Raw genomic sequence first — 23,647 nt, 5'->3', positions numbered from 1 at the left:
TCAGTGGACATACGAAAACTATATTTTGGCCATTAGAAAAACGAAACATGTAGTTTTTGCAATGATGCCCTTCGACGTTCGACTCCAACACCAACCAACAACTAAACTAAAACACTGATAAATACAGTTACCTTTGGGAGCCACACGCCTAATGCTTCCATTCAAATAACCGACCAAGAATCTACAACTCATTTCAGACCTCAGTCCCGCTGATGTTCAACAGCAAAACGCAACGAACTTTACTCTACAAAAAACATCTCTAAGCTTAACTCTCAAGTTTTAATCCCTTCTCGACTAATGCCAGGACTAGAGTGTCAAGCTCCGCCACGCGGAGTCGAAATTCGAACATAGGCGCTATCAGTCACGAAAACTCTCCAAATCCTATTGGTTCTCAGATTACGAAATTTTTAAATCCTAGCTCATCGCTACGTAGATTTCCGCTGTTGCGGGACGCTGATTGGCTGCCGGGCTCGCCGGTGTTCTATCATTCGGCAGTGGTGTGGTGACGGCTTCGCGAGGCTTACGATGCTGGTGTTTTGCGGGAAGGCTATGGCTCGCTGGCCAATAACGGGAATCTCATCCGCATCGGTTTCCCTCGGCTTTCACAAGACGCTATCAAATTCGCCACCGACCTCCTGCCTAGTGTTGCACATACGCGAATCAAAAATAAACAAAAAACCTGAAATACGGAATTTGCTAGCCTGTAACGTGTCCCTCTCAGAGTTTCGGATGCGTGACCCTTGTCCTGGTGCTCTGTTCGAAATTATTGGCGATTATGGTTGCGAAATCCCTACTTTTGGGTTCCACCCAGATTTCAGGGAGCCGTTTGTAACACACATTCAAAATGACACGTTACGGTACTTACAAGCTACCAGCATAACTGTCTCATATAACATTTTTCGTATTCTACCCAAGATGATGTGTATTGTACTTCTTTGGCCCCTTATAATAGTTGGATTTATGATATGATGTTTAACCTTTTTTCTTTTGCAATATTGTCCGTAAAATTCGATTTTAAACACTGTTATTAGTACTAAAATGGCACTTTTCGATACAATTTGATGTTAAAGTAAGCTGTAAAACCACCCCAATAGTGTATTACAGCGTTCACGTAAATAATGATATAATTGTAACGTATCGTACGTGATACTGAATATTGTGTTCTCATATTGTTTCTGAATTCCATTCGTTTTTTATTGATTCTAGACGTTCATATAAGCTAATAATGTAATTAATGTTGTGTAATACTAATTTGGGATATTCAAAACTATTCTTCGTTTTTGTTCATCTTTGCATTTACATCAAACATGAAAAATAGAATTATTACGATGATAAATTCTCTTTCTGTTAATCCAGTTTATATTACTACTCTCTGTTAATTGACCGACCCGCGCGTGGACGATTCAAGGGAGAAAACGGGGGAAGGAGATAGGACCCAGGCGTATGTATTGGCTCTATAATTTTATTTTTGAGGTCTGATTTGCACTACACTCATGTTGTGACTGAACTCTGAGTGCAGATCACGCCCGCGGCTAGCCCCAGGAATCTTCTCCCCTCTCCTCTCTCCAGAAGCGTTTAGCTGTCCTTAGCGCATGCGCTCGGCTATCGTCGGCGCATGCGCTCAGCCGTCTGCTCTCGCTAACAGCGAATGTCTCGATAAGTTGATCCACTTCGTTCAGCTGTCCGATACCGGATACATAGTCTCTTACCCCTTCTAACCACCTTATGTAACAGATCAAACTTGCCGCCACCTTATGTGGTTAACTACTTTTTTGTTACCCTGTGTGATAGGTCAGTCTTTTATCGCTCCCCTATATGGCGATTGATCCTTTTTAGTCACCCTATGTGACAGATCTATCTTTGATGTTTGATTACTGATCTTTTCTTGTTATTTATCCATTTTACATATACATATTCTTATGCTTCAATTGCGCACTTACGCGCTGAGCATACGAAAACAGTGAGGAAGCAAGTAAATTAACGAATAACGCTAACACAACCGGTTCTGTGACCATCAATTAAATAAACTTTGGCAGTACAAATGAGAGAGAAAATGGATAGTAAGATTGGCGTCGGTAACCTTCACCAATAGTTGAAATGAGCTAGAACCCCCAATATACATGTTAGTCGAGAAAATTATTCAACGAAAAATATTTTCCCAGGTGAGGCTTTTATTATTGTCAAAGAAGTTGGACAGTTTCAAGTTATCTCATAGTATATTTCAATTATACAGGTTCAGATGACATTACTTATTATAATTATTCTACAGATCATTATACTTCCACCTAGGACAACTGATCGACAAAAATCAATCGTTATCGATTAACACACAAATCGTAAGAATCATAGCTTTAGGGAAGTGACTGATTAGAATAAGAATATTTTTACAAAGCATAGAAAAAACGAAAATACTTTTTCAATTAGTTAATATATAGTATGCAGTTTCAGCAAACCAATAAAACCTAATTACAAAACATCTGCCTATAGCTGTTACTTATCAAATTATAAAATATTATTGTTGAAAGCAGTATTTACATCGCACATGATAAACTTTATTTACCTAACACATGCCTTTTATAGAACCTCCAAGTCACAGTGTCGAATTTCCGGGTGGCTTTTCTGGAATTGAAATATATTATCCTTAATCTTATGATTCAACCGCATGGAAACTGCCTCAGCCTCCAATAATAGTTTTTCAAATACTCTGTATCGAAAGTGATACGATGTTTTATTTCAATCTGACCATTCTGATGTCTCAAAAATACCATTTTACAAATAAAAGTTTTATACAAATGTTTCATAGTTTCAAAGGTGACAAATGTTGGCATTGTCTATTTAATCGTAAATGCCTTCATTTGCATAAAATAAAAAAAAAATTGAGAAGACCACCATTTTTAAACGGATACTGACTCTTTCAGTAAGACAAAAGTTGTTGTAGATGTAAAGGCAGTTCCTAACACGTATTTTTTCGTGTCTTGAAAAAGCTATTATCAAGTTATTTGTGGTGTTTAGGGTAGAAGCGTAGTTCTTTCGTTCCATAACTCGGTATAGGTTCGGAAACTGGGAACGAGTGATGAGACTGCAGTAATGAAAAGCCTAGTTCTACGAGCAACAGTACGAGCCTGAGCAAAACGAGGCCGGCAATCACACGACTTACGATCACCAACTTTTGGCCCGAGTCACACACGATGATTTTTATAAGAAGTGAATGAAAAGTGGTGACGAGACTGAAGCTAGCTGTCAGAATTAGCAGCTAAACGTTTTAACGTTCATTCAAATAAGGTTGTGAAATTCGAAAATTAAAATTTTATGCAATACTTTGAACCCCCAATACTTTTATAGAATTGTGAGCATAATACTAAACTGCATTTTTCTATTTGCAAAAAGTTCAACATGTTTGACTGCTAGCTTTAGCTACATAAAGTGGTGGGGATTTACGTGGTAGTTGTGCGGGACGCGAGTGATCAATTTTTTCTCCCTAGGGACGAAAGTGATCTTTCAAGAGACGAAAGCGAAGCAATTGTGGACTGCGCGTGCGCCAACCTGGCTTTACAACACTGAGATGAAACTGGCTGGTTTCGTCCCGTTAAATTGCTATGCAAAGTCCCACTTTTCATGCATGTGTGATAAAAAATACAACACAGTGATGCGATTCAAGGTAATACGTCTATAAATGACCGTCGTAACAATTGTTCAAAAATACATCCTTGGACGGAAATACATTGCAATAATCTTTGTCGGAATTGTTGAATCATGCAGAATGATATCCGGTAATGCATCGTTAACGCGTGTTATACGATTTCAAGTTTGCAGTACGAGTCGCAGATTCGCAAGCACGAACGAAGAGAGTGCGCATTTCGAACTGGAAGACTAGTAATGCAAACACACACGGCAAAAAGGCCCCTCACCCTTGGTTCGCACCACATTTTTCTGCATCTTTACTAAAAAGTATTTTTTAACCCGTAATAACCACAACGGCGCAAATTTACACTATCTAACGTGGTTGGCACGTATGGCATGATAGAAATGTGGTAACTACAGGTTAATCAATAATCAAAGATGTTTAAACAGGAAAATCGCCATAAAGTATTTGCTCAATTTGGGTACATGACCGGCACAAAGTTTAAAACAATGTAATATGGTGTGATAAAAATGGGGTAGGGTTTAAGGGGGGACAAGGGTCTGAGATACCAAAAAAAGCATATTTTTGTGATTTTTTTTTACAGAGTACCTTATTTTAAAGGTATTTATTTCAAAAGTTCTCGAAAACCTTCAGACCGATTTTGCCTAAACTTTGCACACTTCATTTACATACGAAATACTAGTTTCTGAACGGAGGATTTTTTTTTTCAATTACAACTTATTTTTTAATTAAACAAAAAGAGCAAATCAAAGTTTAAATCAGAGTTTTTTGATTGCACCTTCACCAAAAATTCAAAAATGAATATTTTGTTAATTCCTTCCTTCAAATTCAAGATAAACTTCTGTACTAAAGAAATCCCTTTCGTTTTTTAATTTCAGATGAAGCAATCATGAGTTATCCTGACTACCGCATGGAAACTTTTTTTTGAGGTGACTCGGTTCTCACCACTACCACTGGTTGAATTTTCAATATTTTTTATGAAAATGTAGCAGAATATGCTTAGAATAATGCTTAATAATGTACAATAAGTTTTAAAATATTAACAAATAAGGTACTCTGTAAAAAATATGCTTTTTTTTTGGTATCTCAGACCTTTGTCCCCCCTTAACGTAGAATGATTTTTTGGAACATCGGCTGTTCTACTTTACGCACCGTAGAGGATACGCGAAGCGGTCGATTAACTCGTGTAAATGCAGCACTCATCAGGAATCGCCAACTTTCCGCACTGTTTACATAATATATGCCACAAAGACCCCCTTCAAAATATAATCAATCCCACATTCGTCAACACGAACGGACATATCACAAACGTTTCCCCGCCGAATTCCGAGCTCACAGATCTCTGCGACCGTTTCAAATAAGCCTTCTGTCAAACTAAACCCGCAAATGAATTGAAATACCGAATTAACGTTCGTATTGCGTCAGGATCATGTTGGGTATAATACGAACAGACAGAGAGACGTTGAGTTCTATATATGTATGCAGAGATGAGCATGCAGCTTTAGATACTGATTATACCGAGAAGCAATGAAACGTATTGTGATAAGTAGGAGTAGTACTACAAGATGAAATCTTTTTAGCCGTCCGAAAATCACTTGAATTACAAAACTAGTTTGTCTATTTCGACGGATCCATTCACTTGGATTTTCATACAATACCACATTGCTAAGTGAAAAACCTACGGTTTTATGTAATTGAATTCATAATTTTAAAGATTAAACTGTAGATAACTTCTTCATGTGTTTCATAATAATTTGATATTATTAAGACTTTTGCAATGTAAAACAATTAACATGTCATTTACAGTCAGACCTCGACTAACCGGGTGAAATGGGACTAAAATGACGTAGATATTTTTTAAGTTTACAAATAGTTATTAATTGACTTTGTAAGTATCCCTTGCAGTATAAGAAGAATTAAAAATTATTTATAACCATTGCATCGTCATTATATCAATAGAAAGAAATATATTTATATTTTTAGAATAGCTTTACAAATCTTGGAGTTTCGGTCAGAATTTACTGGCTTATGTGTACAACAGAATCCTTTAATACACATAAAGTCAATTTGTCGATGATAAATTGAATTTGATAAGTAAAACCGAAAAAAAATATTTCGCAAAAAATTCGGTTAATCCGCATTTCCGATTATCTCTACTCGATGAATCGAAGTTTTACTGCAATGAAAGTTTAATATACTTGCCGCTATCTTACCTTCAACTTCAATTCTATTCTGTCGATTTCCCCACCTAACAAATCGACGATGTTTTCTCCGTGTTTCAACAGAAACAATTCGAGTTCATCGATATTCTCCATTTTCTTCACCTCCTGAAATGGAAAATATTCTTGGGACCTTCGAATAAGTCATACGCATATGATAAACCTGTTATGAAGTAACCTCCAGCATAGCATTAAGGTCATGCTTATCGAGATATGATCTAGTCAACTCTCGTCCATCGAAATCCAATTCGGCTTTGTACCTCACCAGCGAATTTCCCATGTCAATTCCTTTGACGTCATGTATAGCACGAATCTAAAATCATGGTTGAATGTCTTAGACGCTATTTTTTCAGACAAAAACAAAATAATAATTTCAATATACTGATACGTTGACTGATATTTATAAAATTTACGTTCAACTTAATGTTGCTTTATAAATGAGATGAGAAACGAATGTTAGAAAAAATTATCACCATAATATCAGCTTCCAACTCAGCATTGATTTTGTCGAGACTTTCTTGAGGTATGCTACGCCCAACCAAAGCTGCCACGTTTGTATAAATGATGAAGGATGCTACACCACCTAGTAAGACACCAACAACAAGAGATCCAATCGCATCGAACATTGGATTACCCAGGTATGATGTTAACCCCATGCAACTGGCAGCAGCCGTCACTCCCAAGACCTGTATAAAACAAGCAAGGCTTGATCTTGCGATAAGCTTGTTCTAGACCGACATTTTCGTTTGCATAATATCAAATTTATACATTTTTCACATGCAGATTATGCACGGCGAGAAGAAAGAGAGCAGATTTGACTCAAAACTGCAGGAAAAGATGCCACTCGGCGGTGATAAAACACACATTTTGAGCCCAGTCCCATGAGATTTGATAGTGAAGTGACGAAATGGCAGCTGATCTGGTTTTCAGTTACAAAGAACACCGAAATCTCATTTTGGTGACATTTGTCGGTAATTTCTTACCGACATTACACGCATACATTACCGGGATGCGCGTAATGTCGGTAACAAATGTCGCCAAAATGAGAGTTCGGTGTTCTTTATAATCGAAAACCAGATCAGCTGCCATTTCGTCACTTCACTATCAAATCTCATGGAACTGGGCTCAAAATGTGCGTTTTATCACCGCCGATTGGCATCATACCGGATAGTTCGATCCATTCAGTGCAACTGTGAAAATTTGGCCAATTTCTGTGGGTGGTAACCAATCTGTAAAATTTTTTTCCAAATTTTAAAAAAGTAAAATGACGCTCCACTTTTTGCCAAAATAAGGCATTAACTGCCCAAGTTTCACTCTGATCGCTTGAGCGGTATAAGAGTTTTGCGTCCCCGCATTTTCGAGGTGTACAACGGGTCTTTATAAGCACCTTAAAGTGTGCTTCCCATCAGGGATGTGCGCGGTACGGAAGAAATTGGGACAGTTGTGAGTCATTCTTTCCGTTAACGCGGTATGGATAGGATATATGTATGTACACTCCATACAAGGTTGGTGACTTAGGTGTAAATATTGAATAGTTAAATCTAAAACTGACCGCTGCTAAGTCTTCCATCAGAACAACATTTACAGATGGATCTTGACCACCAATGACGTATTCTTGGAATGATTGTCGCCTTTCCAAAGCACCCTTCTTTATTGAGTTAATGGCAACCAGCAATGTCGCTCCTTCAGATACCAGTGATCCACCCAATATAAAGTATGCCCAATAAAAGGAATCCACAGGCTCAGGATAAACCAAACCATGAATACCATGGTAAAAGGACAAGCCTGTCCCGACGCAAAATATTCCAACTCCAGAAATTAAAGAGGATACGTTTTTCATATTCGTGTATCCATATGGGTGATCGGGGTTTGGGTTCTAAAAAATCAGATGGTACTGTAAAACAACATCAATTGCAGTACAAAATTGAAGTCATTAAATATTTTTGCGATAATTTGTAACGAGATGTATCAACATTCAAATTTGTTGGAATATTTAATATTTTCAGCTAATAATCATGAGCCTATATGGTATGATATACCTATAACATAGATTAAATAGTCCAAGTCGTTGGTGACAGACAATACACGTTATATCACGAGAAAAAATTTCGTTTCATTATATACTCTTAACGGGGGAACCTGGTTCAGAGCATCACCTTTATTTTGCTTTTTTAGAAAATTTTTTACGATGATTTTTGAATACAGAGATGAAAAAAATTTGAGGTTTGTAGTTTAACAATTATCGCATTTGCAATGTTAACATTCAAGCTACATAAAATTGTTCGTTAACTAATGCATAACTACCTGAAAAACTGAGATAAAAAATTTTTTCAGGCGGATTATTGTTCATTTATTTATCCAGTAAGCCCCTGAATTTTTTTATTTCTTAAATTTTATATTTAATATGTTAAAATAATTTTTATTAATAAAGTGTCCGAAGTAGGCGCGGCTTACGCAGGCCAGAGCACCCGTTTTCGGCCCTATTTTCATCCCTCTGGGAAAATTATAAATATTGGTCCTACAGTTCCGGGAGTCTGGACTTTTTGTTACGAAATTTCATCCTCTTTTTGAATCTTTTTTCAGATTTGAAATATCTCGAACAATTTTTGAGAAATAATCAATAAACCAAACCCCCTTTTTTTTTAGTTAATTGTTTATAACTTTTGCAATTTTTGCGAGCGGCCCTTGAATTTTTTCAAAAACCTTCTACATGCGATTACGAATCGAATGACACCTCAACCATATTTTTAGGAGAGAGAGAAAAAGTTTTGACCTAAAAAGCACTTGTTGACTAGACTAGTAACTCCTTAAGGGAATATACTTAAACAAAATCTATTCTTAATGAAGTGACGTGAATTTTTTGTCACCAGCTCTCTAGTAAAAACTTTTTTTTTAATATATCATACCTGTACAGATTTATGAATTCCGTATGCTAAAATCAACTGGTTACACGTGTCAGCTGCCGAATGTACACATTCAGAGAACATACTGTGAGAACCAGTGTACAACCAAGCGAATAATTTGAATAGAAAATTACTAGCGTTTCTGAAACAAATCAAATACATATCGATCGTCAGTTAAATTGATACAATGATGAATAATTGATACAATAGAATTCTTAAGACTACGTGACGCCTGCATTGCATACAATATACCTAATGGCAGAAACGAAAAGTTATTTTCTTCTGCTCTTTGCTTTTTTCAGAGGTGAAAAAACTTCAGAATTTCTCTATAAGTTTGTGAAACAATAGTCAATTTTGCACGGGAGAATATGAGGGTTTCGATATCAAATCGAAGGTCTGCGATTTCGCTGATTCCTTTCATTTTTTTCGTTTTTGAATGCGATTTAAAAACATATTGAAATTATCGGCTATGAATTGTTTGAGCTTTTTTGCATACAGCGATCCCCCGTGATACCTAATCGAAAAATCGGGTTTCAGAAATTCAACGAGTTTTCAGATCCACGTAGTTTCAAATCGGGGAGACCCACGAAGAAAGTTGTTATACAAAAACACTGCTGTTTCCTATGAAATTTTCAGTACTACTGCAAAAATAAAATCTACCGCCGTTGAAATGCATTCTTACCGAAAGCTGCTTAAATCAGTTGTAACACGAAAGTGCCCTTAACCCTTGACTGGCAAGGCGAAACGCAGTTTGCGTGCCATATCTGGCAGAGGTAAAATATTAATCAATCCTTATGAAACTGTATATACAAATTTTTTGGGGTCACCGAATTTCAATTTGATATTGGAATCCCAAAATTCAAAATGGCGGACAAAAAGTTCAAATTTGATCGAATTCGGTTAAAAAATCGAATCTGAAATCAAATTTTTGAAAATTCATGATAGTGGATCTAATATAGGGAGCAAGAAGTTTAAATTTGATCTAATTCAGTTGAAACAGTTTTCGTCTACCACATTGGATCCGCTATCTTAAATATTTCAAATCTGATTTTAGATTCGTAATCAGCCACCCTGAAAACCCCTGAGTGGTACTTTTCGAATAGATTTGATCAAATTTGAACTTTTCATCCGCCATATTGGACCGGCCTTGAATTTTGAAAATTTGACCTCAAATTTGAATTCAACGACGCAAAATACCCCTGAGTTATAAATTTCAAGACGATTGGTCTAGTCGTTTCAGAGATATTGATGAAATATTTAGAGGACGTTTATAAACGTCCTCGCCAGTCAAGGGTTTAAAAGACTATAACAGGGTAAGCGTGTCAAAAGTGTCCCCGCTTCAAATGCATTCTGCAAGTGACCTACTTTTTTCTTACGGGTCACGAATTATAAAACTATAATGAAAAAAAAAATTCAGAATAACGTACTGTAATGCTGGCAACCCATTTTTTAACAATGATTTTGAATTTGCTACTTCTGCTACTCATTTGTAACTACTTATGAAAATGATTAAAATCACTGGAATGTTTCGAACGAAATCCAGAACTCAATCAAATTTTTTTTCGAAAATTACACGCTACCTTCACAGACGGTTTCACCACCAGGTGCATTTTTGAAAAATTCACACATCATTTCATTTTTTTAATCATATCTGGAGCCACCCTAGTTGTAGGCATTATCCGATGTGTTCCGACCCCCAGAAATCGCCACGTTAGATGAAACTGTTTTTTTTTCGTTAAGTGGTTGTTTGCGATTAAAGGGGATGCTATCTGACGTACTCAAATCGGGTGAAACTTATTTCTGCAGTATTCATTTATGTACCTCCAGGCACCCCTGCGCGATATCTTTCAGGATAACATAAAACGACGAACACCGGTAGGGTGGACTACACAGGCTGGGGAGCGTTTCGAAGCATCCAAGAAAGGCTAGGGCAAGCCATGTTGCTGGTTTACCCTGCAAGCGATGCTGAACTCGAGATCGTCAACAATGCGGCAGATTTCAGTGTGAGTAGCTCTACAGCAATGTGTGAGAGAAGACTGTCCAGCCCCGTGATTATTTTCGAAAATGCTTAACGCAGGTGGACAAGAGTAGATTGCATGCAATCGTGGCTACTTGCCGTCTACCTCGTAGAGAAAAACTTCCGGCACGTTATCGATGGAAGAGATTTCACGATCTCCACTGATTATAAGCCGGTCACGTTCGGGTTCTAACAAAAGACCGATAAGTGCTCACCTCGCTGATTCCAATTCGTCATTATTCAATACGAGACAACGAACTGCAGGCGTACCTACACGGGGGGTTGTTACGGCTCAGAAAAATGCAGCTTTCGAGAACCAACGTAACCTTCTATTGTGACGTTTGGATCCAAGCAACATAACCATTCATGACAAAATCATTTCGACAATCAGTTTTATACGCCGTACAGCGGTTCTCGCAATTTGGAATTAGAGCGACTCTTCGAGGCGACTGTTAAACTCGTGAAGCAACGTTACGCTTCACAGTGAGGAATTTTCACGAAAACATGGTCATACATTTGCTAAATCAGGTACACTACTGTTTTTGGGGTCGCTGATTATGAATCTGAAATAAAAATTACGAAAAATAAAATGGTGGCTGCAATATGGCAGGTCGAAGGACGAATTCCAAAAAAAAATTTGATTGCAAATTTACTTTCCCGACGTTTTCGGGGTCGCTGATTACAAATCTGATATGAAAATTGTGAAAAACAAAAAAGCGGCTTGAATATGGCAGGTCAAAACACGAATTTTGAAAGAATTTCGATTGAAAGTTTACTTTCCCCATTGTATACGTAGATTTTATCCGTTAGTCAAGTGGGAGACGCGGGATGGGGAGATTTAGTGAAAGCATTGAGGCGGTCTATATTCAGTCAACCTATTATGGAAAATTCGATATTAGAGGGAAGTACAGGCTTGATCGGTAAGCGTGTCGAATATACTATCCACTAGCTTTGTCGGCCTTGTCGGTTTGAAGAACCGTGAACAAGTGAGCGTGCGCTCGGCTCCGATTCGCCTTAAATAGCCGCTGCCTGACCAGCTGAGGGCGCCACTGAAGCCGGCGGCGAAGGTGGTTGCCGCTGGTGTGAGACGCTATTAGACTTCCAGTGCCACTGTATGCCATATTAAGGTGCTTGTACATCTCGAAAACGCGGGGATACAAAACTCCAATACCGCTCCAGCGATCAGAGTGAAACTTGGACAGTTGATGCCTTATTTTGGCAAAAAGTGGAGCGTCTTTTTACTTTTTCAAAATTTGGAAAAAAATTTTACTGATAGGTTACCACCCACAGAAATTGGCCAAATTTTCACAGTTGCACTGAATGGATAAAACTAACCGGTATGATGCCACTCGGCGGTGATGAAACACACATTTTGAGCCCAGTCCCATGAGATTTGATAGTGAAATGACGAAATGGCAGCTGATCTTGTTGTCGATTACGAAGTACACCGAAATTTCATTTTGGCGACATTTGTTACCGACATTACGCGCATGCCACCATCAAATCTCATGGGACTGGGCTCAAAATGTGTGTTTCATCACCGCCAAGACCGGATAGTTCCATCTATTCAGTGCAACTGTGAAAATTTGGCCAATTTCTGTGGGTGGTAACCAATCTGTAAAATTTTTTTCAAAATTTTGAAAAAGTAAAAAGACGTTCCACTTTTTGCCACAACAAGGTATTAATTGCCCAAGTTTCACTCTGATTGCTTGAGCGGTATAGGAGTTTGGCATCCCCGCGTTTTCGAGGTGTACAACGCGTCTTTATAAGCACCTTAAATGTGACACCCATGTGTTCGTCGTCGGCGATTACGAACCTGATATCAAAATTTATATAAACACAAAATGCAGGATTGAAAATATGGAAAACAGGTTCGGAAATTTCAGGGAAAATTATTATCTTGTCATAATATGGCAATCAAAGTCTTTATTGCTACAAATTATAAAAATTATGTGAATCTGAATTCGGTTAAATATTTTCATCCACAATACTTTGGTTCGGTAGTAATGAAACGGTCTCGGACAATAGCTGGTTTGATTCCTTTTGAGGTAGTTACCCAAATTTGTTACGAAGGGGTCAGATGACATTAGCGACCAATTAAAAACATCCTGTATGGCATTTTCACGCGATGATTCACGAGAAAATCCGTCCCGAAATTTCTTGATATCTTATTTCTAGCTTCTTGAGCCTCCTATAATAATTGTCTAATGGGTAAAAGAACCGAAGCTATTATCAAAGGACCATGGATCACTATTTTGTGGACATTTTTTCTCGTATAATACCATGAATAATCGCTCATGAACAGTTTCGCAGTTTCCAATGCGTAATTCTCGAAGTTGTCCACAGTGATATCGCACGCACTGCAGATAACTTGTCGAATTATGTGAAAACTTTTTATGAGTTCTTCTTTTACGCCAGTTATCATTGATGTTAATTCGTGGTTTCCAAAAAACACTGTACAGTATTTTCATCATTGATGCTCCCACACTCAGATTTTGGACGATCGACTATCAACCCCAACCCGGACTTCAAGGATCTTTGAATCACCGCTTTTCGATCGTTAACCAGTTTTTTTTCATCTTCGGATCATGCCTACCACTTCGTCATTTGGAGTTTGTAAGATAGATGCAAAAGGAATGCAAGAATCGGATCCATGCATGTAACGTAGTTATTCCGAATTTCAAGTTCTTTTCATTCACCTCTTTGGTCAGAATTTTTGTCGAAATTGTTAAATACTTTTGAAGTAGACCCATAAAAATGGCATCTCTGTGCAGAATTCGTAGGCGTAGCAGTATTGCAGGTTTTTCAATCTATCACGGGAAAAAGCATTTTATAATTAACTATCACTTTCCTGTCATGAATTACAATTTCCAATGGTTTTAAGAATGATATTTGTTTCTCAATATATTCTATGTCACTCTTCGTAGATTCTGTATTTACGTACAGGATTTGCATTCTTATAGGCCGGCAAAAGCGAGGAGATGGTGCCTCGGATTTTTTCACAAAATTCTATGAACGAAGTCGATAGATTCACTCTAAAAATATGTGAGTTGTAACGGTACAAGGAATGTCAAGAATATATATGCATCCAAATTTCTGTCATCGTGAAATTTCTGTTTGTATAAGCTTTGTCCGGAACTTCCGTCACACCCCCATTTACAGATTAAATCCACATTTGCCGAGTTAGGTTTATGCACTGTTACCAGAATTTCTCTCTGATTAAAAAGAATACGATTGCATGTATGATTCAGCAAGTTTTGTAATTTAATATCAGCACAATTTCCGGTAGTAGATATACTAGACCGTGGTGGGTAATATAATGCTTTGGCCTCTCCAACTGCTCCGTAAATTGGATATATGTGACAGTTACGATGTTTCATCAAGTTTCTTATAACATTATACTGACGTCTGGGAAGTTTGACTTCGACGATAACCGAAAGAGCTTCATCTATTGATAGTGGAGTATGTTTTATCCTTGATAATGTGGGTGCAGATTCAGGTGTTACAACGTCTTTGATCATTTTCGACGAATCTAAGTCTTCGGAAGAGCGGAGACTCATTTACGCTGCATAGCACAAACTCCACTGCGGTATGACTTTCACGAAGTTCTTCCGTTTTTCGTCGATTCGATCGCTCACTGGATGCAGCAAAGTTCAGTGAGGGACGACCACCACGTGTGCTGGTTTGATTCGGTTTTTAATCAGCAGGAACGGTTACATCCATCTCTAACCATCACTGTTTCTTATCAAGAAAATGTTATTTTCCTTCTCGAATTTAGCCATTTTGTGCACATTATGGAAAATAACTTCGACAAATTTCGCTAGGTATCTTGATGAATTACAATGACACATCCACTTTTCTCGGATAACTCGTGTTCCAAATGTCCAAATGAGCACGTACTTTTGCATTATCGAAAAGATCTCCCTTCCTTTGAATATGATAAGGGGACTTGCAGAACCTACAAAGAAAGAATAGTAGGTATTTAGTATTAATTATAAATATCACAGCGATCCGAATTAAGATTAGATACATGGGACCCTTTTGTGCATTTGGTTATAATTCATTGGATGCGAATTCGGCGTTCCGAATACAAGAAAAAATGCTCTGAAACACGCGTCGCACGTTTCCGCACTTGCAACGACATGCCACTCGAAAGCTGAAATTCTGAACTAAAATTTAAAAAAAGAACAAAGGTCGGGCCTTGCCGCGCTCCCTACTAAAAGTCTATGCAAAGTCAATATTTATTTCCGAACAAATGCACTTTTCAGGACTATGCTTAGATTACGTAAACATGGACAACAAATACTATTTTTCAATTATAAAACATGAAAAATTTTCTACATACCTTGAGGACCAGTATCCATTTCGTAAAAATTGATCATCACTTTACACTGTTAAGATATGAGTATTCAAATTTACGCACGAAAGACTGTGAGGAATAAAAGGTCGGGACAGCCAGGACCTTGAACAGAAACTAGTTCTTAGCCAATTCCTCCGGTTCTTATACCTGAATTTGAAAGTTCGTTTTTCGAATTATGACCAAGTTTTCGTAAAACTTCCCAACTGTGCGGCTGGCCATCAGTGGACTGTCTAGCGAGAAGACCTCAGAGGAATAAAAATGTAGCAATTGCGTTTACGACCCATGCTGACGCTCTCAAATACTCTTACATTAGGCAACTCATGCAATACTTCGCAAAACCTACATCCTTCACCCAGAACATGGAATGGTGATAAACAAGCGTTCGTTAAAGGGCCTAGCTAAGGCCACCAACGTGTTTACATGCGTCGATGCCCAGAAAGATTCTCTGCAAAAACCGTACCAAGAATTTTTTTCTGTACTCTGATAAAAACATGGTATCGTCTCGATTGACCGGCTGAAACCAGTTTACAAGACTTCCTCGGATGAGCGGCCTGCAGAGGAGATAAGAAGGGGTGACAATAACACGTTGTGCTACTTGGAGTACGTTTTCGGCATATTACTCGTCCTTTTTTAGAAAGCTAAATGAAAAATTTCAGAATCGGTCAAAGATTTAAAAACCAAAGATACAACTTTTTGTTAGACAGCATTTTTGAGTACCACATTGAAACCGAGTAGAAATGTGAGTGTAATGACTCAAAAGCACGTTTCATTAGCTATATATACGAGAATCACTGTAAACAACTAAACTTTCCTTACTAAACAAGTGAGATAAAAACCGCAGAAAAAGAGACTATGCGTGAAAATAACATTTCTGTTACCTCCGCTAGGTAGCCAACTAGCCCAGAAAAGTTAGCATGTTTCATTAAAGTATTTCCGTTTTCTTCTCAGATGTTGGTACGCAGATTCATTTTCATGTCAGAAACAAAATCTGAAAAGTCCCCGAGTCTCCGCACAGACTTTACGTCAACCATGTGCGGAAAAGGTGCATGAAAATGATTTTTCGTGGACCTGTCCGTACGCGTTGAACCTATGACAAAAATACTGATTGTGAAAAATGAAGCTTAGTAAGTTTCCTACAAAAAAATGTCCTGTACATAGTGTTTCTAAAAATTATAGTTCCGGGAGATATGATGTGGAAACATCGGTAAAATTTGAACGCCTGAGTGCCGTATCTATCGAGTTGGTGATCAATTGTCAATTTTCGACATATCTTGTTGTAGAAAAAACAACGCAGTCGATGACTTTGGGGAAAAATTCAAAAACTTCAGAGTCATGAGTGATCAAAAGTTCAGAAATTTGAAATTTAAAGTAAAGATTTTTCGTCTCTTTCGAAACAGACTGCGAATACCTTTCGAATCTAATATAAGAATTTCCATCCTGGAGCCCAAGGATATTCTTCCCTCTGAACGATGGATTTTACCCTGTCTTGATATCTAGAATCTTTGTCGAGATATAAATATTTTAGCTTCTAGCTTCTAGGATTCAAAAATGAAGTAGATCTAGCGCCATAGCGTATGTTACAGTAAAACAGGTTCATCAAAAAAAGTAAATTCATTAGCAGTTACAAGGAACCCTTAGTAGGTCGACCGCTCCTATTTTGATCTACTTTATATATGTTGTAGTGCATTGAAAACTAACAGTAAGAGACAAGTTTATTTTTTTTATGTGTTAATACACGGTTTAGAGGGGTGAAAACGATACCTAAAGATGGGCACCAAAGGGGGTGATATCTTGATGCTCTTGATGGATTTGAATGAAGCCAACGCGGAAATGTTTCTACTCATTAACAAAACCCCGTTGAATACCTATCTTTGGGGGTCGATTTCACCCCTCTAAGCCGTTTATTAGCTGATAAAAAAATATACGTATCTTGTAGTTTTCGATGCACTACACACACATGAACTAGATCAAAATCCGAGGGGTTAATCTAGTCAGGGTTACTTCTTAGTAGAAAATACCCGGTTAAGAGGTCAAAATCAGTGACGGTCATTCAAAAAGACGGTCTGCTTACTGTGAAGTGAATCTTTTGACAATGAACAAGAATAATTGGCAAAATTAAATCAAATATTAGAAGCTCTTGAATGAGAGTCGCGTATCACTGAACGATAATATTTTAGTAACGAGGTAAGTGGTTCAAACTAGAAATTCTAAGATTTTGACCTCCTATAAGAGAGAACGTCGTGGGACGAAGTTTGTAATAGAGAAGGCAAATTCTTGGTAGATATGAATTCATATGATAGCAAATAATGTGTACGTTTTACTGATCGTACGAGCGGTAGATGACATCCTGATGCAAAATACTTTTGTAACAAAAGGGAGAGCTTCGGTGATTCACCTTGGCTGCCTTAACCAAAATAACCTCAGTAGGATTTTGAATTTTCATGTTAAACACTTTTCAAACAGTTCTGACCACTTTCCTGATTCAGTTGCATTTCAAACTGAATCACCACAAACAAGATGTAACAAAACTAAGATTTACAAATTGTTCTGGGGAAGCAAAGAAATTATTAAATATAAAGATCTATGAACAAACTTCTTTTTTGAACTACTTTAGTTGCACTTTTTCGATAGGACAATATACTTAAATGTAGGGATAGCCCTGAATATGTTTCATTAAAAAAGAAGATTCAATCAGAAAATCTCTTGAAGATGCTGTTTGTAATGATAATCTTACAATCCTTTGTGAAAAATCATTATTTTGCAACTTTTTTTGGACTGTTTAAAATACAGTAAACCATCGTTACGTCCTCCACACCTCAGATTGCTTTCCCATAGTTTTCTAGTCACTTTAAACCCCACATCCTCTCTTTATCTTCACCTAGCTGCCTCGGTTTCCGCATCGAGTCAGCAGGTTGATCTCTAAACTGCAACTAGCAAGTCTCCTAAACTCCTTAAACTAGTTACTGTCATCCTACATAGCTTAAACAAGATTCACTTCCAAAGCCCTGCTACCAAGCCGACTTCATCACATTGACCACAGTTATAATTCAATTAATTGATCATTAATAATAAACCAACTGTACCATTTAAATCGTCTACCTTCCTTAAACCCGATTCCTTCACCTTCTATCATTCCTTTCGTTGAGAGTATTGGCAAGTAAGTGCATAATCGACTTGTACAAAGCCTGAAAGAGCCAAATAACACCTCGGCTGAACATAGAAGAAGTTCCGATAGCCGCTTATCAAAGTCTACACGATCTACTCCATAACACCATAATAAGGTAAAACACACTCATATTTTGGAAAACACTTTCAAAGTTATCTATTGTGAATTTGCAAATTAGTGGTACTCTTCTACTAATTTTCTTCTTAAATACTGCATTGCGATAAAAATACTAACTTTAACGACGTAAAATCTAGAAAGTGCCGACATATGAAAGAAATGGATTATCATGAAATATCGACATCGTTTTTTCTCTTCAAATTCCTGAAAGTGTTGTAAAAAATTTTCTCTGTATTAACTCATTAATTTTTAAGATGTTTTCCCGACGCAAATAAATGAAGACCAACATATAGTCACACTGCCATTTTCATCCGTAATGCAAAAAGTTTTATATAAAATTGTTAGAAAGTGCTACGCAAAATTAGTTGTTCGTGGACCATTATTCCATGTCAAATTCTTCATATTTACATTAAAAAAAAATGTAGAAGTAGTATGAATATGTCAGTTGGCATAGTTATAAATTTTGTTTCAATACAAAATATTTAGAATTGTAAACGGAATAGTAGTCCACCACTAACTAATTTTGCGTAACAGTTTTCAATAAGTTCACATAAACATTTATCCACTAAGTATAGTCAATAAAACCTTGAAAAAATATTTAACATTATTATTTTAACATACGAAATCCAGTTTAATTCAGTTTGTCACTCACATTATTATCGCTGTGAGAACAACTTTACCAGATCTACCAAAGAGTCCATCTTCATTAACTGATTTTGCCTGCTTACCCATTTCACGTCTGTAATCTCTGAGTCTTCTTTTTACAGTAAAAACATCTGAAACGAAATTTACAAACAAATTAATAAATGTCAAATGATTTCAGAGCAAAAAAAAATTAGCTATGTTCAAAATATTAAGGAAAACTATCGTATAGTTTTTTTATCCACACATTAATAATGTTTATATTGTTACTAATAGTCATTTTGTTAACTAACAATTTTAATATCATTGTCAAAAGTAATTACTTTGCTGGTACGTTTTCCTCTCCAGTTCTTTTCTGAAGAGCTCCTTCAACAGTGCCTCTCGGGATCCCCATACTTCTACAGCTCTAAAATAACAATTTCATTTAAAATCTCATCAATTACATGATAATATGCAAGTTTAATAATGAGAAATAGTAAAAATTTAAAGAAAACTAATATTCTTACTTAGCTTCAACATCTTTTCTCCAATAGACCGTTATCGGAGGTTCAAACTCGTGTGGTGATCTCCTTTTCGTTTTGGGTAAAGATTCTAAATCTGCTGGCTTCAACAGGAAATCTGACATGGCCCGAATAGGAGTAATAAAATTCCTTTCCAAAGAGGAAACAGACAGATCGACTTTGACTCTCTTCTTTGGTGGGTCTTAAAGAAAGGATACACTAAATCAGGGCTCAAGTATGAAGTATTTCAATCTAAGTTGGAGGAGAAAAAAGTGTAGAGGCTTTGCGTTAAGAATTGACTTGATTCAATAATTCAAATATCACCCGTCGAAATATTATAATAAATTAAATAAGAATATGATTAATTTTTTACTGATAATTGGCCTGCTGATCGGTACTTCTCTGGCTGTGGCATCCTTGGATTTTTCTGGTTTTTTTGTTGTAGCCTTAACAGCTTTTTCTGCGTTATTATCCGTATCCAGAGGTCGTTCTTTAATTTTCCCTAACTTTTCTGCATTCAATTCGATAATCTTTTCTGTCACAGCAGTCTTGAGTATCTTCTGATCTGCATCGGACAGCTTATTCTTTTTATCATTTCCAGATTTTTTTTCTCCATCTGATATACTAGATAAACCAGATGCTGTAACGTACCTCCATTTAGGATTTACATACGCAATTATGTTCAGTTTATGCTGTACTCCCAGTTGTGGTGAATTCAATACAAAATTACTGTTATGCTTGCTATTTGCCTTTGATGTTATAAATATGCTTGCATGTCTCTTTGTTTGTCCAACAAGATAAATATAGCACTGATTCCTATGATGGCAAACAATATTTTTCCGAATGAAACTTTGCAGGCCATATGACTGGTGTAACATTGTCGCTACACTTCAATCCGACTAATCTGCACAGACAATCAAAAATTCGATTAACTTTAAAAGAGACGTTTTTTATATCAGTACGATGCATGCTAGAAGTATATAATATTGGTGGTTCTTACTTTTTACCTCAACTAACAGATAAGGTTGAAGTTAGTAATGTTAAGGTAACAGAATGCTGAACGAAAAATTATCATTTGCACATAAGTAGAAATTGAATTGTATGAATAAGGTTCTCTAAGCATTCATTTTAACAAAAATATAAACAATTCTATATCAAGCTAGTTGTTTTGCAAGACTTGTTCACTGTACATGACAATTATCTTAAGAATTAGTTACGTTTGATAAATTGGTATTATAACTTGTGAAAATGTTTGCTGAAAAAAATTGCGTGGTGCAGGTTGTTCAAAGTTTTGTTCAAATGACACTTGAAGCTTCAAGCATATATTTCTCTGTTTGATTAGAGTTGACTGAATATCAGATAATTCTATTCTTGCGACAAAACTATTCTTAAAACTACACTGGTTATCCCAACAATTTCATCGTCAAGCTTACTTTGCTCAACTATTCAAGCATCTTGACCCCTTTAAATATACTTTTTACCACTTTCCATCTATTAAAATTAAAAAAAGAATACAAACATATCTTTTCTTCAATATCTAAGAAACAGATTGGTGGATGGACAAAATTTCTACGTCAATTCAAAAATAAATGAAAGACTAAATCAGTGGCGTAAATTAGTCGGTATCCTCAGATTGGAAACCAACATAGATTTAAAAGAAAATATATCAAACTAAAGTACATATGGTTGAGTTATCAGATTTTTGAAAATTTGACAATCTAGTCACAATGAGCATTAAATATGTTCATGTGCTATGAATGAAGTACAATAATTGGTTAAGTCGAATCACTATTCACTATCAAGGATTCGAATGAACTGCTTCAGAAATTTTTCAGTTGAATGAATCAGTAATAACTAGAATTTTGGTAACGATGGTAAATAATCAATAATGAAATAACAAATACATTGTAATGAACTTGGTATATTCCATATCCAAAAAAGTTATACCAACTCACATTTGTGAACTATTTACAGTGTCGTATTTATGATGGGTTTCAATATTTGTACAGCGGAAATAGAAATTAAAATAGGAAAATGATGTTACTTATAGAAAACTTAACGATTAGTGGGTAAACAAATATTTCCCATTTTAATGAGAGTAATTTTAATAAAAATTTAATAACAACAGTTGATCATAAATGTCAGTAATAAAAAATACCAATCGGTTGCAGGAAAAAGTTTTGTTTCGGTCTACCGAACTATGGAATTTTTTAATTGCGTATATTTTGGATATGAACATTAGAAATCTTACTAAGAAAATTATTTCCCAAGCACAACCGAAAACAACTAAGGATCAAAAATTTCATCGGCGACTTGTTGAGCGAGTCAGAATTAAAAAGCTCATTACAAGCGAGAAAACGAATGACAGCTGTATAAGCAAATCTTGTGTATCTGACAAGTGCAGTTTTTAGTTAAATATAACCTAAAAGCACGAAGACGTGGATATAAATCGATTTTACAGTTTTAGACACAGATATCCCAGAAGCGATATATATAAATCAGAGAAGCTATTATGTCGCTTAATTGTGAAAGTTTCATAGTAAATCACGACATGAGTGTGTTAAAAGAAGAATAAAGGAAGATTAAATGAAGAATTAAAATCCGTAAAAATATATAAAACTCTAAACACAAACCTCTTTAAATTTTCCGGTGCAGAAATATAACCTACAAATTTGACATTCTAAGGTACAGCGTTGTGGCTGTAGTACACTGTGTACAGTCCTTCGAAGGATAATTTTGAATCAAATATTTGAACTGAAGTTCGGTTGGCAAGGAAGAACTTCAGTAGATTTTCGGAATTTAAAATAAAGGATTATTACAATTAATAGTTAATGATTGGTAATTGTTATGGGCCTCTGTTTATACGAAATCAGAAATAGGAATGCTGATGGTGATTTCCACTAGCTGCACTCGGTGCCTAGAGCATATACTACTGTCGCCAGATGGCTTCAATCAGCTTTCTTCCAAGTCAGCCAACACTTGCTCCTAAATCCCCCTAGATTAGAAATAAAAATCCCCTAGATTTTTTCCTAATAAGATGTACATACATACACATGTTTTACGCTGAGCGCAGCGGCCAAGACGGCCAAGGCAAGCTTAAACAAAAGCGGTCGAGGTATTGCCGCACAAAAGATCGAAACGAGCATCGAAACACGTCAAATCAAACAAATTCATAAATTTCTGTCGAATGATATTAATTCTGATCAAAAATCCATTTGAATTAATAAGGCAATATGTGGATCCAAAGCTTAAGAGGTCAAAATAAAAACCCCTGAAAAAAATCCTGAAGGTTCCTTCCCCCTAGACGCTTCCAAACCTTCCCCTAAATATAAGGGGAAACCCCTTGATCTGATAACACTGAATTAGAAGCAATAAAACAAGATGATGCGCAATGAGTGCAATTCTCCAAGGTTTCAACTAATTGCGGAAGGGGAACCATCAACCGGTCAAAATGCATGAAATACATTGATTACTAGATTTCAAGGATTACGATTGGTTATCGCTCGACCGCACTCTGTGCCTCCGCGCTCATGTAAACCTAGCCTAAGAAAATCGCATGCAGCGCACACTCAATGGTGTTTTTCACTAGCTCCACTTGGTGCACCTGTAGGCCTCTGGCCCAATCATAGACATATAATAATAGACCGAGGGAGGGCGAAGGTAGCCCGTTCGTGAATACGATAGTGCAATAGAAAGAGAAAGCCGCATATAGGATTCCTCTATCCTTGTCTGATGCGTTCTTCGCCTCGTAGTAATACGTATGCCCAGCCGCACATGGCGGCTAGACGAAGACAGAGAGATCCCATATCAACATCCCATAGTGGTCTCCTAGAGTTAGACACAGAGAGAACGCCGTAGAGGTCAATTGCTCTCTCGTTTTAAGAGTTTTATTGGCTGTGTGGATTGTAGCGTATAACGCGCCAGGGACGTGATAGAGACGTGATCTCCCGATGCCCCAGTATTATAAAATTTTCTATTTTATCCTAACTAATCCCTAACGTTCACTGAGAAAATTGAGTTTCCATACAAATTTGAAATTTTTAAATACTGAAACCTACAATAATTAATATGTTACGAAAA

The 23,647-nt window shown here is 36.7% G+C and overlaps 1 protein-coding gene across 1 annotated transcript; it reads right to left on the bottom strand.

The window, feature by feature from the left end:
- Window positions 1-2,197: 2,197 nt before the first annotated feature.
- Window positions 2,198-22,433, bottom strand: LOC124408168 (zinc transporter 9). The gene is made up of 11 exons (XM_046884912.1): window positions 22,201-22,433; window positions 19,941-20,471; window positions 19,574-19,769; window positions 19,391-19,473; window positions 19,078-19,201; window positions 8,769-8,907; window positions 7,415-7,738; window positions 6,336-6,548; window positions 6,041-6,175; window positions 5,857-5,970; window positions 2,198-2,619 (listed from the first exon to the last, which is right to left on the bottom strand). Exons 2-11 carry the CDS (start codon window positions 20,443-20,445, stop codon window positions 2,575-2,577), a joined length of 1,878 nt encoding a protein of 625 aa, XP_046740868.1. The 5' UTR covers window positions 20,446-20,471; window positions 22,201-22,433; the 3' UTR covers window positions 2,198-2,574.
- Window positions 22,434-23,647: the final 1,214 nt, after the last annotated feature.

The sequence above is a fragment of the Diprion similis genome, chromosome 1 (assembly GCF_021155765.1).
Source record: "Diprion similis isolate iyDipSimi1 chromosome 1, iyDipSimi1.1, whole genome shotgun sequence".
NCBI classification, from domain to species: domain Eukaryota; kingdom Metazoa; phylum Arthropoda; class Insecta; order Hymenoptera; family Diprionidae; genus Diprion; species Diprion similis.
Note: the sequence above shows the minus strand (reverse complement) of the source record. Positions and strands in the feature narration are given on the sequence as shown.